The 18,094-nt window shown below is 42.5% G+C and overlaps 2 protein-coding genes across 2 annotated transcripts; one reads left to right on the top strand and one right to left on the bottom strand.

The window, feature by feature from the left end:
* The first annotated feature begins 330 nt into the window (after positions 1–330).
* LOC107037036 (cytochrome c oxidase subunit 7C, mitochondrial) lies at positions 331–1,550 on the top strand. Its single transcript, XM_015255355.1, has 3 exons — positions 331–521; positions 655–771; positions 1,424–1,550. The coding sequence occupies exons 1-2, from the start codon at positions 435–437 to the stop codon at positions 766–768; spliced, it is 201 nt and encodes a 66-aa protein (XP_015110841.1). The 5' UTR covers positions 331–434; the 3' UTR covers positions 769–771; positions 1,424–1,550.
* A 1,183-nt stretch (positions 1,551–2,733) lies between these two features.
* LOC107037038 lies at positions 2,734–5,794 on the bottom strand. The gene is made up of 6 exons (XM_015255356.1): positions 5,578–5,794; positions 5,386–5,520; positions 4,403–4,716; positions 4,112–4,262; positions 3,851–4,032; positions 2,734–2,856 (listed from the first exon to the last, which is right to left on the bottom strand). Exons 1-6 carry the CDS (start codon positions 5,792–5,794, stop codon positions 2,734–2,736), a joined length of 1,122 nt encoding a protein of 373 aa, XP_015110842.1.
* Between the last annotated feature and the right edge of the window lie 12,300 nt (positions 5,795–18,094).

Below are 18,094 nucleotides of genomic sequence, written 5' to 3' on the forward strand. Positions count from 1 at the left end.
AAATTTATTACGCAAATTACGGGTTTTTACAATTTCATGTAAAAAACTGCGGTTATCGACAGATGGCCAACCCTGGTTAAAATGCAGCAATAAATCCCGGTATAATTGTTATAATTTTCTAAAAATCAAAATAAAAGAATGTTCTAAAAAAAAATTGAATTTAATTTTATTGGAAATTCCAGATATTTTCATCAGCACTAGATAAGGTAGAAATTTCTTTTCACGTCCTCGATTGACGATCGGTAGGACAAATTCCTCTCGTTGTTGATGGTGAAGTAGAATGCTATTTAATCGCCAGGTCGTGCTAGGGTTACCAGATAATTCCCTAGGTTTTGTCGACGCCATCTTCGATCGATCGTCGCATTTTATTCCGACAGTGTCGAACGTATTTTTGAAGGAACAATTGATTCATTCGGAAAAATTGAATTTTAAAAATGCTGTCACAACAATTGGTGAGGAGATTCGCCACCAGTGCCCTTCGCAGGTCAGGAAACCCGGAAGTCGGAGCGAAACCCGGACATGTGAGTGTCCCGGAGAATTCTCTGTTGCATAACCCATTTTTCGTTGTCGATTTGCGAAGTTAAACAATTTGGGAACAATTTTTTTATTGTTAATTGGAGGTGATTGTTTTTTATTTGGATTTTTGTGTTTTAGAATCTGCCCTTCACACTTGGAAACAGGTACAAGTTGACGGTGTACTTCATCTTGTACTTTGGGAGTGCATTTGCTACACCTTTCCTCGTCGTTCGCCACCAACTGCTTAAGTAATTTGTAAGTTCGATATTTTTTACATTTCAATATTACGAATAAATATTTTCACACGGGAAGTTATTTGTGTATTTTTTATAAATTTTTTAATTTTTAATTTTTTTTCTTGATTTGGAGCAGATTTTTCTGAAATCTACAATCGTTTCTTGACGATTTGAATCTTTATTTTAAATATTCATGATGAGCTAGTATTTTCAGTTTTTTCATGACAAAAATTTTATTCGGAATCATTTTTATCCTCAATTTATAATAACTAAATCGACATTTTTTACATTAGAATATTACGAATGAAGATTCTTATGGAGGAATATAAAATTACGTTATTTTTATTAGTGTTTTTGTTAAAATTTTAGGAGAATTAATACAAGAATTTTTTTTCATTATTTTTTCAATCATTTGTTTCGACCTCAAGGGAGCAATTTATTTTTATTGATTCGAAGTAGATTTTTCTGAAATCTACAATTTTTTCTTGACGATTTAAATCTTCATTCAAAATATTTCCAATGAACTAGCCTCTCCGAGTGAAAAATTACGAATAAAATAGTATTTTCAATTTTTTTTATCACAATAATTTTATTCGTTATCATTCTTGTCCCTAATTTATTCTCACCAAATCTATTAAATAATCTCCAGTCACTTTTCTCTTTTCTTCCAGGTGAGCCCCACTGGAGTAGTCCATAAGAACGTGCCCTTAGATCAGCAAATTCCCTTACCATGTATATACCTAGATACTAAATAAAACAGTGTCACAGGGACAACCATAAACTCTCAAAAATAATAAATCTCGATCTCTTTATTCAATAAAAAAATGTCACTATCTCCTAATATTCTTACAAAAAGTACATTGCCACAATTTCATAAAAATAGTCCCCTCGGTACCTCATCCACTGAACACCTACATAAAAAATATTTTAAACGAAAATTCTAGCCTATAAAATAATCCTCAATAAACTCCTCGAGCCCCCCCCGGATCCACTTCCACTTGAAATATTTTCCTTCACGTAAAAACTACTCTAAAAATACCCAAAGATATGTGAAACGTCGCAATTTCCTTCAGAATGTCAAACATCATGATTAAAATTCTGAGAGTCATTCACAGATTTTTCTCACTGAGAAATATTTTTTCTTCAACTCTCGATTAATTTCGTGTCATCTATCGAAATCAGGAAAAGGCACTGGTGGCCTCCCATGGGCCCTTCTAGTTCCATGATTAGTCACGTAAGGATGTTTGCACTCGGGACAGTGGCCCCCATGGGATCTGTACGAGTCGATGCAGCAAACGGGAATTGTCTTGACCCTCTCCCGCTCCCTCTCATTTTTCTTCCTCGGCAAGAGATTGATTCCGTAGACGAGGGGCTGTTCCTCCTCCTTCGCCTTCAGGAATCGTTTCATCAATTTCTTTTTCTTCTTCTTCTTGGGCCTCTCCCAGATCAGCTCCTCGAGATCTGATTGGCTGTCCAGGGGTGGAATCAGGGGCTGTTTGATGGAGTCTCCTGTCTCTTGTTTCAAGGAATCCTCGGGCTTCCGAGGTTTTCCACAGCAAATGGTCCAGAGAACTATCAGACAGACTAGGATCACTGCGAGGAGGGAAGCGAGGACTGCCAGGAGGACTGATGATGTCGTCCAGAGCTAGAATTTTGAGGGATAAAGAATGCCATTTCAAAATTCCAATGAGATCCGACACGATAAAGGAAGACGACAGGAAGTTTTAGACCTTTGAATTTTTTTTACACATAATTAATTTTTTTTTAATATTTTTATTTTCATATATTATTTTATCATGTTCATCAGATGATAAGCTAAGCTATGCCGCGAAAAACGGTGACAAAACGTTGGAAAGTAGAATTTTCAATGAAATTCAGTAGAAATCCAATAGAATTTTTTAGGAAATTTGATAGATTTTTCTATGAAATTTTTTCGAATGCGTTCATTGTCATCTATTATTTACCATATCATAGCATCCATCTACAAAAGGATTCGTGCAAGATTTGCACACCCTGGAACCAGTGCTAGGCTGATGGGTCCCCAGAGGACACCTCTTGCACCTCGCCGATAGGTCTTGACTGTGGTAATGAGGGGAGCAAGGAACTAAAATGGGAAGAAACATTCGAAATCGTTTATTTTTAATAAGGGCCAGGAAAATTATGCGGGTCGTGAGGAGGTCATATGAGTCATATGGGGATCATAAGGTCATAGGGAGGTCATATGAAGGCTGTATGGGGGTCATAAGGGGATCATGAGGTCAAATGAGGTTCTTTTGGAGGACATCAGAGGATCATAAGGTCCTTTGAGGATCGCACGGAGGTGGTATACGCGTCATAAGGTCATAAAATTATAGAAGGTTCATAAGAAGGTCATACAAATATCATTAGGTCATAAAATGGGATCATAAGGTCATTTGAGGATCATATGAAGGCCATAAGAGGATCGTAAGGTCTTTTGAAGGTCGTATGGAGGATATATAATGGTCATTAGGAGGTAATAAAATCATATAAGGTTCATAAGGTCATAAAAGGATTATTAGGTCATAAAATGGGATCATAAGGTCATGTGAGAGTCATATGAAGGTCATAAGAGAATCGTGAGGTCCTTTGAGGGTCGTATGGAGGCCATATAAACGTCATAAGGTCATAAAATCGTAGAAGGTTCCCAAGAAGGTCATAAAAGGATCATTAGGTCATTTGAGGTTCTGAAAAAAGTCGTAAGAGGATCTTAAGGTCATAAGAAAATGATAAAATCGTATAATTTTCAAAGAAAAGTTATAAAAGGATCATTAGGTCATATGAAAGCAGGATGAAGGTTATGAAAGGGGATCATACGGTCATTTGAGGGTCATATGAAGTTCATATGAAGGCCAGAAGAGGATGACAAGGTCATTTGAGTGTTACATGGAGGCCGGATGAGGATCATAAAGGGATCATATGGTCATGTAATCTTAGTCTGGATGTCATAAGTTTATTTGAGGTTCATATGAAGGTCATAAGAGGATCATAAGGTCACGTGAAGGTCATGTGAATGACCAATGAAGATCATATGAAATTCATAGGTCACATAATCAAAATTACGAAAAAATTATTAATACCACAATGACTGTTATCAAGACCATATCCCGCAGGACACCCAACAAGAAGTCCAACTTCACCATCAGCATCACCCCTGTCCCTTCTTTTGGTCCGTTCATAAGCTCTTCTGCCTCTTCCACCTCCAAAATCCACAAATCTATTCTCAATTGGTACGAGCCTGTCCTGGGCACGATTCGGCAACCTAAAAACAACTGTGGTTAAAGTTTTCTATAGAGAAAATCGTCTGAGAATCTCCCTGACACGCAGCCACATGAACTCACTCGTTTTTCTTAGAATAATTCGTAGATTCTGGGTCAGTAGAAAAGCGAGTTTGTCCTGCACAGCTTTGCGACATCTCAAGCCACATTGGGATGAACTAATAGGGAATAATTTTGAGGGATTTGTAGGGACGACGAGCACTCTTATGGACACCTAAAGAGGACTTTGAAATTTTTAATTCATTTTTTAAATTAGGGGAATTGAAGCAAAATAAAAAATTGTTGGGATTAATTTGATACTTTGCTCCATCTTTCCTTTTTCATCATTTTCGGCGAACTCATTTTTTCGCTCACTTGATGACTGTGACAGTGGGGGGCGAAGATGAACGCATCGCAAATGGAGTTCTTACAGAGGACTTCGTTGAGTTTAGAGGGTAAATAGACGGACAAAATGTCGAGCTCTGGATCTTCACAGATATCCATTTTGTAACGGTTTCCACCTCGTAGGGAATAACGAGGAAGGGTCACAATTTGGATACTGTGTTGGTAAATATTCTCCACGAGCTCCTCGTTGTCTGGGTCGACGTACGTCACGATACAAGAGTAATTCCCAGCGTCTTTTGCATCAACATCGTATAATTCTAGGTTTCCGTTTTTCCGAATAGTTCCTGCATCGTCCATTCACAATCGATTGACAAATATATTAAATAGAAATAAACGATGAGAAAAATTACAAGCGGCTGCGTCGACGTGTCCGTGTCTTGTGAACTGAATATATTTTTTTTTGGAAAATGTGTGATGTTATAGGAAATCCGATAATTTTCACAATTGTTCTGTAAAGCCGGAAAATTTTCTTGAAAAATCTAGAATTTTCTAGAATTTCGACAGATGGCGCTATCCACGTCCAAAGAGTTGAGAATGAGAGAACGCAAAAATTGAATATGACAGATGGGAAAAAATGGGATCAGTTTTTTTTCATATTTAAATAACTATTGAGAATTCGTGGACATACGAAATGTGCGGAATTTCATGTCAAACAAAATGATTTTTTACTCCCGACGCTACGACTTATAGTTCTCGTGATATGGGCGTTTGTCGACAGAAGCGCCCCGCCCGGTCCGCGCTCGCTCAGAAACTCAAGTTTTTGAGCGGCTGACTTACGCGTCAACGATTCGACGATTATAAATTGTACAGACATGAATTAAAAATCATTTCATTCGTCACGAAATTACCTTCGAATCTCAGATATGTCGAGTGCAATATTTCATGGGAAACACAAGACATGATGTTTGCGCATGGCTCGAGCTGCTCAGAGAATGAGAATAATTCTCAATTACCAGAAATAGGAGAACTATCGACTCTTGTCCACGTATAATTAGGTCGGCTAATGCTCATGACCCAGGTAATTTCCTTGCCCTCATGATTGCAGGGAATATTCAGGTCTGATCCGGGAAAGGACAGGATCTCATGTTCTGTCGGAAGGCAACAAAATCAATTTAATGTCTCTCAGGCCCAGAATTAGCCCTTACCATGGCCCCTGACCTCGTCGCCTTCAAGTAGATCCTCTAGGTCCCCAGGTCTGATGTACTTTAGGCCCCTCGCTTCAGCGATCTGCCTGCGAGACCTCGGAAGAACATCTCCAAGGACTCCAGAAGACGTCAGAATTAACTCATCACCGATTCCGACGAATTTCTGGCAGGTATACGTCGATATTCGATCCAGGAGATCATTCCTCATCAGAAGCATCTTCCGAAGGTTCGAGACAACATTCCCAAGGTCACAGAGACATCCCTCACAATTTTCAGAACGATTTGACCGGAAATGACTGGTCAATGACGCATTTCTGTCCGATACGTGATTGCTTCGGGATGAATTCTCATGCACCGCCTGTCGGATTTTTTTATTTTGATTTCCAACGATCAGTTTAGCCTTTCTAGTCGTCTTCTTCGATGCTAATCTCGATTTTTTGGCATTAGATTTTTTTTTCCGAGTCAATTTTTTTTTTCTAGAAGATGATTTAGGTTTTTTAGACTTTTTTGCGGCCGATTTCTTTTGCCGATCATGGATATTCTTCGAACAAAGGTGCCGACCAATTTTAAGGGTATCTGAGTCGTCCCCACCGAATGCCTTCAGCGTTCGAGTTTTCCGCCGATTCGTTCTCTTTTTTTTATTCGAAATTTTTCCCTCCCCCTCCTCCTTCAAAATCTCCTGAATCTCGTTACCGATTTTGTCAACCTGCTCGTCGCCGTAACTCATTTCAAGTTTTTTTTTTGAACTCTTGGCCTTCGATTTCTGGTGCTTCTTGTTTTTCGGCTTGACAGCTTTCTTCTCCGGCTTGGGCGTGGGTTTCTTCGTCGGCTTGGTCTTGGGGGATTTCTTCTTCCCCTTATTTTTCTTTGGATTTTGTTTCTTAGATTTTTTATTCGATTGCTGATCGATTTCTCCTGAAGAAGACGAGTCTGGGATCATTCTTCGTGTCAGATTGCGAGCGATAATATTGGAGGACTCGTCCAGTTGTCGCCTGATGATCTGCAGGGTTGTGTTGACGTTCTTCTGGAGATTGATGATCTGCTCTATCAGACCCCTCAACGATTTTTTGTCATTCTCAGTGGCAAAAATATTGGACTCGAGGTAGTCCAGCCTCCAGTCGTCTTCCCTCTTCGATCTTTTGTGATTCTTCTGTCCCCTCTTCTTCTTATTGTCCCCTCCGCCCTTCGCCTCCTTCTTGTGATGCATCGCGTAGAGAATCCGGATCTTCTCGTCCAAATCATCTAGATGATGGGGCAGGGGCTTCTCCGAGTCCTCCGTACTCTCCACCGGCACTCTTCTTCTCGTTCTACTCAACTTCTTCCTCAACTCCCCCTCCAATTTCTTCCTGATCTCCTCAACAATGTTCTCCCTCTTGATTTTACTCTTCCAGAGGTTTCGCTTCTTCCCTGGAGCCCCTCTCAGATTCATCTTCCGTCTGCTGGAGCCTGAAGTCAATCGATTCGAGGAAGATGTCTTCTTTGATCTTGATTTCTTCTCCTTCCGCGATATCTCCGGCTTTTTCAGGTTAGAATCCAATAAGTTGATCGAGAACTCGGATTTCGTCTCCTCGTGCGGCTCTCCCGCGCCATCTGGCACCTCCTGGATGACCTTGACGGATAGATGAGGATCTAGATCATGAAGAGATGATCCAGATACTGAGGTTAGAATTTTATCAGCCACGTGGGAGATCATCTCGTCCAGACTCTCACCATCGAAGGAGACTTCCTCCAGATTCGACTTGTTCAATGATTTTGACCTCTTCGCACCTCTCTTCTGCTTCTCATGTTCGGGTCTCATCTTGACGGGAAAATTGTCAGTTGTGCGTTTCTTCTTCCTCAATCCCTCCGTCTTATCCACGTAAACAATTATCTTCTCCAAACTCCCTAGATTCTGATTCTCCACCAAATTTTTCACCGTTGGAATTATGCTACTGATGTTCAGAGGTTTTTGGTCGTTCTGAGCGATCTCCAAAGGTTTGAGCGCATTCGGAAGTGATGACGGCTTATGTTTGGTAATGGAGAGCTTCGGGGATGATGGTTTGTGTTTAATGACGGGGATCTTCCGGGATGATAACAGTTTAGGTTTAACGGGGGATCTTGATGACTTATGGTTAACGTGAGGGACATCAGCTCTTTTGGTTTCCGAGGGTTGAGCATGAGCCGTCTCTCTTGAAAGATGTGCGTGACTTGTGTGATGAGATTTCGAGTGGGTTTTCTGGGGGTGATTGAGCTTGTGGTCGTGATGGCGTTGATGGTGGTGGTGAGAAGCGTGCGGACGATGATGTGGGGAATGAGCCTCCTGATGATGCCGATGTTTCTTCCTGTGGCGTCTTCGACCGCCATGATGATGGGTCGGTGGGACGTCTTCTGTCGGCATGAACCTGGCCGCTGACTGGTGGACAATCTCGGTGTAGCCGTCATTCACCTCCTCCTCATCTGGGTTGATATTGACACGTGGCTCAGGAATGCTCGAGCTGTCGTTGCCGATGACATTGTTGATGACCTGCTTCATCTTGTCGAGGATGCTTCTAGGGCTTTTCGACTTGTGGTGAAGGTCTTCATCCGGGGTCTTGATGATCCTGAGGACTTTGTTCATCAGCTGAGGCGTGTTTTGAAAGTGTCCAGGGGTTCTAGGAATATTCTCCGAGGGAAGCGTCTCTCGCTTGTGGACTTTCTTGGCTTGCTGCCTCTTCGGCTTCGGCTTTCTGGGGGGGTGAGGCTTCTTGTGGTGCTTCAAAACTTTTGCTCTTCTTTTGGAGTGCTTCAAGGATAGCAAGGACCTTCCAAACCCCTCGTGATGGGTTTGGAATCGAGATGCTTGTTCCGAAGTGTTCAGAGGGTTATCATGGAGCAGATCATCAGGTAGACTGAAGATCCTTCTCCTCCAATATTTGCGGGGTTTCCTCCGCCGTTTGTGTCCCTTTCTCTTTCCTTTTCTCCTTTTCTTTTTCTTCCTCGAGTTTCTTTTGAATAAGTTCGCGGAGGGATTCAGCTCTCCGTGAACATGCGCCTCAATCGGGGCGGCAGTAACTTCAGAAATTTGGGCGCGATTGAAGGGAAAAATTGTTTTGTATTTTGGCTCATAATTTTCTTTGTTCTTGATATGATTGGCCGCGGTTGATGGCGTCACAAAGGAGTCTTCAAACTTTTCTCTATTAGAACCCTCTGCTTTTGGATCGAACACGGCGACTATCTCCGGAGGTCCACATCTGTACATGACGTAGAGTTCCTTCGGTGGGCGATCAAAATTGGCCATTCTGATCACTTTCGTGTTGTTCACTTTGATTAGCACCGGTAGATTTCTGGCGTCCTGGTCAGGCTCTTTAGGCTGAAGATATTTCTCCTCATGTTTCGTAGCTTCCTGATGTCCCGGAGGAGTCACCAGCTTAGGTGAATCTACCTGGAGACCCACGTCGTCAGATCTCCGAACTTTCCTATCGTTTTCATCAACATTCTTTGGAGACTCAGCCGCCAGTTGAATTATCGATTTGATGGTCCTCAATTTAGGCTTCAGGGGCATCAGATCCTCGTCATAATCATCCTCAACATCCTCAGGTGCTTGGATCTGCTCCTCGGCGCTTCTTTTCTCCTCCCAGACTTTAGCATCCTCTTTTCTGAGAAGCAATCTCATACAGGTGGTTCCGACGTCATCAACGTATTCCTCGCGTTCATCTCCGTCTTCAAGCGCCTCACCCTCTTCATCGTTTTCGTAGTAACTCAAGCCTCTGACATTCCTTCGTCTGTAATTCCCGTTGTCGGGAGTAGCAGTCCGTTCTTTGTCCCAAAATTTTGTCCCGCCCACATGATATACCGTCGTCATCTCCGTCGGCCACTCTGTACCAGGTGGATTTCGACTCCTGGTGGTCCTCTTGGATTCCTTCCTTCGTTTCCCTAGTTCTCCATCTGCCACATGAACATCGAACGATTTCTCATCAGCGACCACTTCCGCCTCGGCATTCGGATCATAGTAGAGCTTGTACTCTTTGGTCGTGGATTCAAGATTCCCTGAAGTCCTCTTCAACGTTGTCTCCTCAATCTTTCTGGTCACCAGTCCCTGGTTGATAATGAGATCGTTCTTATCAGGCTCATCACACCTTAGCTTGTGGTTCTCCTCTTCCTCGTCATAGTCCAATCGGAGAACATTAACTGTGAAGGCTTGTCTGTTCTTCTGAAATTCCTGGGGTATGTCTTCAAGAAGTCCCGACTGCCACTTGTCGTAGCCTCCCAGGTGATACCTGCCGGTACCCTCTGTCGGCCATGATGTCACCTGTTTGCGAGTTTTCCTCGTCTTTCGTCTTGATCTCTTCGCTTTCAAGTGCTCAAGACCGGCCTCCGACTGCTTGAGGATCTTCTCCTTCTGCTTTAACATGTTTTCACGCCGCAATAAGGATTTTTTTTTATCCATGAGCATTTTCTTGGTGTTGATTAGGGATCGCAGAGAGCTCCGGAGTTTTCCCTCCCGTTTTTTCATGTCACCTTTGCTTTCAGGTTGATCGGTGTAATCCTGCCAATTGTCTTCGGCCATACCTTCGTCGTCATCTGGGTAGTCGTCAGAGGGCTCAAGGGTGTCATCCGTGACGTACTCAATATCCCCGTAATCACCTGCTGTGGTTTTTGGAAGGGACTGGATCGTCTGGGGTTTTTGAGAGGCTTTTGAGGAATACGATGACGATGTCGGCTCTAGGGTAGTCGTGGAAAACTTGGGTGATGTTTTTCCATCTTGAACAGCGGGAGAATTCGTTCCAGATATTTCTTCTGCATTTTTGGAACCATTAGTGTTACCATTACTCGTGTCATCTAGTCCTTTCTCGCTGTGACTGTCATCAGAAAGATTTTTCTCATGACCATCTGGTTCTTCAGTGTTCTGGGAGACTTCTGTAGTTCCTCCATGATTTTGTGACTCATCTTCGCTGTTTGCATTCCCAGAATCATCTTGATCACCTGGGGGTGGAATAGTCCTCTCATCATTCTCATCTTCAACGTTAACTACATCTTCGTCTGCATCGTCTCCTCCGGCTTTCCCCTCCGGCTCTACGAAGACTTGCTCTTCATCATTCCGATCTTCGTCGTCATCCTCAAGATCCGAGCGTTCACTTTTGCTACGGCCATGCTGCTGAAGAAGGCAGTTCTCTTCGTACTCTGGGGGAAATTCAGTTGGTACTCCGGAGTCATCGTCTTCGTCGTCCTCTCGTGACCGTCTCTTCCGCTTCCGCTGGTCTTCATCCTCTTCATTATCTGATTGATCACCCTGTTCTTTTTCCTTATCAGGTCCAGATGTACCTTCACCTCGAGGTCCTTTAACTGGAACTTCCGTCCACTCATCATTCGCCAATCTGTTGACCTGCGTCGGTTGAATCCTCTGATCAAACTTGTTGACCTTAAAATTGTTCCGCATGAAGGTCTCGTCCCTGACAGGAAATCCTTTCCTGGTGAAGTCCTCCATGAAGGTGAATGGTTCGATTGGCACTCTTGACCAGCTTTCATAGACCCTGGTGAAGCCAATAGGTGTGTGGAGACGCATTGTCGTGTCGTTGTGCAGCCATTCGCCATGCATCAGATCAAGAGAAGCGATCGGCCTGATCTTCAAGTCATGAACGACGTCCTTGGATCTTTTCTCCACCTCAACCTTGACAAGATCTGTTGGAACCGTTGATGCCTCCTCTACGTTCATCAATCTTCTCCGTCGGGAATTCCGGTTTCGTGCTCGTCTCCGTTGAAGCCGAAGGTGCTTGTAATTAGGCATACACATGACTTCAGTCACGTATTTGTCGGAGTCAATATTCGCAGGATCAATTGCCTCGTCCAACACGTGAAGACAAACTTTTTTCGTAACTGAGTCAGACGACTCGTCAAGCTGTTTGCTCTCTTCGGCGTCCGTTTCCTTATCAGACTCTACTTCATCGTTTTCAGCAATTCTCGATCTTGGAGCATCTGTTGACTCTGGACTTGAACAACCGTCCACGTAGTCTTCCGTGGTTTTTCGGTCGTTGTCGGAAGGCGGCTTCTCTTTCCACACTTCTTCGTTTTCGTCGAAGACATAGTCACCTGATGACTCGTTCGTCTCTTCATCGCCTTCGCCACGTGGAAGTGATGTCTCAGGTTGCTCAAACGCTGCAGTTTCTTCAGTTGTGGAGAGCTCTTCCGCAGTTGACTCATCTTCCTCGCTGGTTGACAGCAATTCGCTCGGAGTTGATGATGATTTTTCCAGCAATTTTTTCTCCTTATCTTTCAGTCTCCTCTCTTTCTCCTCGAGCTCACTCTCTTCATTCCACATATCCTCGAATTCCCTCCTCTCCTTCTCGTGCTTCTTCTCCTCCTCCTCCAAGGCCCTCTCCTTCTCCTCAAGCTCCTTCTCTTTATCAGCTATCTCCTTCTCCATCTGGTCAAGTTCGTCTTCCAACTCCGCCTGTTTCCGCCTCATTTCCTCGAGTTCCTTCAATTTCTCGTAGTCAATCGTCGTGGTGGGGATTTCAGTGGTGGTTGTAGTTGTTCTGATTGTCGTCATCATTTTCCGACGTTTTTCCTCTTCGAGACGTTCTTTCTCTCGCTGGCGACGCAACTTCTCACGCTCCCACTCCTCCTGGCGACGTCGCAACTCGGCTTCTCGTTCTAGTAGAGCTTTCTCTCTGTCCTCCAGTTCCTTCATCTTTTTTTCCAGCTTCCTGCGACGGTTTAACTGCTCTTGCTCCGCATTCTCCAACTCCTCTTCATCATCCATCGATGTCTCTGGAGTTTTTGTCATTCCTTTTCCATGGTGAGATGATTTTTCTTCAGTGATTTCTGATGCTGATGCTGAAGAGAACATTGGAAACAGTGTTGAAAGCTTGTGAGACGCCGTCACTAGAGTTTCCAAGAATCCTGAAGATGTCGTTTCATATTCTTCACTTGAAGACAGGGTGGGAATGCCAGGGATTGTCTGCATCGAGCTGATGATGGTCATCGGCGTCTCAGGGCGGATCGCAAGATGTTCTTCAGTGCTTGTTCGAAGAAGCCCTAATGAAGACGTGAACTGAGTTTCCTGAATGAACCCTGAAGCTGTTGTTCCCGACGAAAAAAATTCCGCCGGAGTTGTTAATGGTCCCGAAGTCTCGCTTGGAAATACAGAAGACAGAATGATTTCTGTTCCTGGACCAAATTTTGAAGATGCCTCTAGTTCTTTCGAAGATGTTCCCAGTGGGGGTTCACTTTCTGTTGAAAATTCGTGAGGGATGATGGTCTCCGTTGAGCTGGCTAACGAAATGATCGTCTCAGACTCTGGTGTCGAAATTTCTTCGTTATAATCCTCGGCAGACTCTTCAGGCCGTTCCAGAAACTTCGGCATGCTGACGTTCATCACAAATTCCGTGGTTGACTCAACCATAATCTGTTTTTCTCCAAACCCTGGAGTGGTTGATCCCTCCTCGAAGTCGGGAAAAGATTCAGGGAACTCGAAGCCTTCCGTATCTCTTAAAGTGATGAACTCGGTTGTTCGTTCAGTTATCGCTTCTTTGGGTGCTAGAGTCATCACGGAAGGTGTCGATTCGTATTCGGTTATGATACTGGTTAGTTGTTCCGTTGAGCCTGGCGTTTCCCATGGTAAGGGTGATGTTGATATTTCTGGGGCTGAAAATGAGGAACTTGAAGATTCCGAAGTTTTTAAGGAGATTTCCGGAGACGTGAGTGCTTCAAGGGTTGTTTCCGAACTGTGAGTAAAGTCAGAAGTTGGTAACGATGTTATAAAAAATTCTAAAGTCATAAGAGACATTTTGGAGCTGCTTTCCAGGGTTGTGAGTGCCTCCTGAGTGGTTTTAGAACTCTGAGAGTACTCAGGTGTTGATCCAGCAGTTGTAAAAAGTTCGGAAGTGGTTTTCGAGGTTTCCAAACTGCTTTCCAAGGTTGTGAGTGCCTCCTGAGTGGTTTCAGAACTCTGAGAGAACTCAGCTGTTGATCCAGCAGTTGTGAAAAGTTCGAAAGTCGTCTTGGAGGTTTCCGAGCTGCTTTTCAAGGTTGTGAGTGCCTGTTGAGTAGTTCCAGAACTCTGAAGAAGCTCAGATGTTGATGCAGCAGGCGTAAAAAGTTCGGAAGTCGTCTCAGGTGGTTCTGACGATGTCAGGAAACTTTTAGGACTCGTGGATGGTGCCTCCGAGACTTCTAAAACTATTTCTGAGCTTTGGACAAACTCAGAAGTTGTTCGAGAAGTCTGAGTTGATGTTTCAAAGAACTGAGTACTAACAGTCCCCGAAGATGAGGTTCCCCAAGGTTGAGTGACACCTTCCTCCGTGTACTCGAAAAAATCGGTCAGCTGTCCACTTCCATATTCTTCTTCAAAGTCGTATTCTTCAGCAGGACCTGCTTCAGTCTCAATTTCTGTTTCATAATCTTCGATTCCTGTCTTTTCGGTCGTCACTCGCTTTTGAGTGGTCTTCTCAAGAGGAGTAGATATTTCAGCTGCTGCAGAAGTTTCGATTCCGAATTTTTCCTCGGTGATGATTGAAGTTGCGGGCGTACTTGAAATTGTTTGAAGTGAAGGGAAGAACTTGCTGATTTTTTTAGACTCCGGAGAAACTTCAGTAGTTGAAGACGAGAACGGAACTGTTGATGATTTTGATTTCGCTGTCGTTTTTTGTGACTTTCTAGTTTTAGCCGTTTTCGCTTTAGTGGAAAAATAAGTGGCAGCTGACTCGGAAGTTCCTTCATTCGAAATAAATTCTCCTGTAGGTAGTTGGGATGATTCTTCCGAGGTTGAAATAACCGTTTCATTCAGTAAAGAAGTGGGCGAGGATTCTAAACTTTCTGTGAATTTAGTCTTTTCTTCTGAAGTTTGAGGGGTGGTGACTTCAGAAGTCTCTTCGCTCTCATCTGAAAATGAAGTTCTGACTTCCGTAAACTCCGGAGTAACTTCAGAAGTTGAAGACGAGAATGAAACGGATGAAGATGTTGATTTCTCCGAAGTTTTTTCAGGCTTTTTAGTTTTCGGCCTTATCTCCTTGGTAGATGAAGAAGTGGAAGCAACTTCAGAAGTTTCTTCCTTCGAAGTAAATTCTCCTGTAGATTCTTCTGTAGTTGAAGTTGAGATGGTCATCTCAATCAATGACGAAGTTGAAGTTGATTCTAAACTTCTTGTGGAATTCATCATTTCTTCTGAAGTTTGAGTGGTCATGGTCTCTGTCATTCTTCCACTAACTTCAAAATTTTCTTCACCTCCAGCCGATGATGAAGTTCCAAGTTCTGTAGACGATTTTGATTTTTCCGATGTTTTTGGTGGCTTCTTAGTTTTTGACATCTTCCCTTTGGCGGTTGAAGAAGTGGAAGCTGACTCAGAAGTTTCTTCACTTAAAATGAATTCTTCTGTAGACATTTGGCTTGATTCTTCTATAATTGAAATAGAAGTTCCAAAGGAAGAAGAAGTGGAAGAGAATTCTAAATTTCTTGTGAAATTCGTCATTTCTTCGGAAGTTTCAGTGGTGATGGTCCCCGTCATCTCTTCAGCTACTTCCGATGTTTCAGCTGAAGACGAACTCCAAACTTGCGTAGACTCCGAAGAAACTGCAGAAGTTGGAGATGAGGATAAGACTGATGAAGATTTTGATTTTCCCGAAGTATTTAGTGGCTTCGCAGTTTTTGACATCTTTCCTTTGGCAGTTAAAGAAGTCGAAGCTGACTCAGAAGTTTCTTCATTTGAAATGAATTCTTTTGTAGAAGTTTGGTTTGATTCTTCTGTAATTGAAACATCAGTTCCAAACGATGAAGAAGTGGAAGTTTCACTAGTGATGGTCTCTGTTATCTCTCCAGGTATTTCCGAAGGTTCAGATGGACTCCAAACTTCCGTAGATTCCGGAGAAACTTCAGAGGTTGGAGATGAGAATGAAACTGATGAAGATTTTGATTTTTCCGAAGTTTTTGGTGGCTTCTCAGTTTTTGACATCTTAGTTTCGGCAGTTAAAGAAGTGGAAGCTAACTCAGAAGATTCTTCATTTGAAATGGATCCTCCCGTAGAAGTTTGAGTTGATTCTTCCGTAATTAACATGGATGTTTCACTCAATGAAGCAGAAGATAATTCTGAACTTCCGGTGAAGTTCGCCATTTCTTCTGAAGTGCTACTGGTAATGGGTTCTGTCGTTTCTTCAGTAACTTCCGAAGATTCAGCTGAAGACGAACTCCAAACTTCGCTGGACTCCGGAGAAACTTCCGAAGTTAGGAATGAAAATAAAACTGATGGAGGCGTAGATTTTCCCGACGTTTGTGGTGGCTTTTTAGTTTTTGACATCTTTGCTTTGGTAGTTTGAGAAGTAGATGCTGATTCAGAAGTTTCTTCACTTGAAACGAATCTTTCTGTAGAAGTTTGAGTTGATTCTTTCGTAATTAGCATGGTCGTTACACTCACTGAAGTGGAAAATAATTCTGAACTTCCTGTAAATTTCGTTATTTCTTCCGAAGTTTCAGTGGTGATGGTCTCCGTCGTCTCTCCAGTTACTTCCGAAGTTTCAGCTGAAGACGAACTCCAAACTTCCGTAGACTCCGAAGGAACTTCAGAAGTTGGAGATGAGAATAAACCTGATGAGGTTTTTGATTTTTCCGATGTTTTTGGTGACTTTGTAGTCGTTGATATCTTTGCTTTGGCGGCTGTGGAAGTTTGAGTTGATTCTTCCGTAATTAACATGGACGTTTCACTCAATGAAGTGGAAGATAATTCTGAGCTTCCTGTGAAGTTCGTCATTTCTCCCGAAGTTTCAGTGGTGATGGTCTCTGTCATCTCTCCAGTTACTTGCAAAGTTTCAGATGAAGACGAACTCCAAATATCGGTAGACTCCGGAAAAACTTCAGAAGTTGGAGATGAGAATAAAACTGATGAAGTTTTTGCTGGCGTCGTAGTTTTTGAGATGTTTATTTTAGCGGTTGAGAAAGTGAAAGCTGGCTCATAAGTTTCTTCACTTGAAATGAATCCTCCTGTAAAAGTTTGAGTTGACTCTTCCGTAATTGACATGGTCGTTTCACTCAATGAAGTGGAAGATGATTTTGAACTTCGTGTGAAATTTGCCAACTCTTTTGAGGTTTTTTGTGGCCCCTTAGTTTTAGTCATTTTTGCTCGAGCGGATGAATCAGTGGAGGATAAAAAAGACTTTGAAGGCTTTTCCGAAGTGGGAGAAAAGGAGGTACTCTTTGATGTCTCTTTCCCTTCATGAGTAGTGGAAGTATCCTCATAATCTTCGAAAATGTCTTCTTCGGTTAAAGCGGATACTTCAAATTCGGCTGGGGTTTCGCTGAAAAAAAATTCAGTTTCAAATTCTTCAGACTCTGTTGCGGTGGAGGATAATTCTGACGTTGGCTCTGAAATTATTTCAACTTTCTCTGTGGTTACAGAGGATTGCGTCAAAGACAGTTCTCCGACACCTGAAGTATTTGATGAAGTTTCTTCAGTTTCTTCGGTTGATTTGGTTGAGTACGGGGTGATTATTGACATTAACGTCACTTCCGGAAATGCACTTGATGCATGAGTGGCTTTTGTCGAAGTAGTCCTATCAACTATTGTTGAGGATTCCATTGGAAACTCTGGGGTACCTTCGAAAATTGTTGTTCTAGTGAACTCAATAATCGTTCGCAATTCCTCTGAAGTTGTAGATATTTCTTCGGTTGAAGGCATTGATGAAGCGGAGATTTCTCTTGGGGATGTTGAAGAGGGACTGGATTCAGACATTTCTTCTGAAGTTTTTATAGGTTTTTTGGGCGTTTTTGTACGGGATTTTGAAGAAGATGAAGACCATGCTGAGGGCTGTGATGTTTCTTCTGTAGTTTCAGGAAATTTTGAAGTTTTTTTTGACAATTTGGTCGTTTTTTTATGCGACTTCGAAAAAGATGAAGATGAATTGAAGGACTCGGCTGTATCTTCAGTAGCTTCAGCAGACTTTGACATTTTTGTTGTTTTTGATGGAGTGAATTTTTTCGGTTGAAGTTTCACAACTTTTGTTACTGTAGTGATTTCTTCAGTACTGCTCATTTCTTCTTCTCCTACTTCAGTTGAAATCGATGTTCCAGAAGTGTTGAGTTGCGTCGCTATTTCTTCTGATATTGATGAAGTGACTTCTGAGCTGCCAAATTCTACTGCCACTTCTGAAGGTGAAATAAATTCAGAAGTATTGTCGTTCAATAATCCTGATGTTGATGAAGTAGATTTCTCTGTCTCTGAGGATAGCGTGGCTGAAGTCAACTCGGAAGAATACTCTGAAGTTGATACTGCTTCATTTGATGAAAGTATTTCAGGAGTCACTGAAGAATGAAATGGACTTGTAGAAATTTCTTCTTCTGGAATTGTTGGAGTCGATTGTGATTTTTTTCCAGCAGTTTTCGTCGTTTTCTTCGCAGTTTTACTGGTTAGAGAAGATGACGATTCTGAGGACTCGGATGTTTCTTCTGCAGCTAATGATATTTTTGTTTTTTCTGTCGGTTTCATTGCTGTTGATTTTTTTGGGTGACGTTCACCAAGTTTCGTTACTGTAGTGTTTTCGTCAGAACCCATTCCTGAAGTTGAAGTAATCTCAGA

Source organism: Diachasma alloeum, unplaced genomic scaffold (assembly GCF_001412515.2).
Source record: "Diachasma alloeum isolate Michigan unplaced genomic scaffold, Dall2.0 Dall_scaffold_00213, whole genome shotgun sequence".
NCBI lineage: Eukaryota > Metazoa > Arthropoda > Insecta > Hymenoptera > Braconidae > Diachasma > Diachasma alloeum.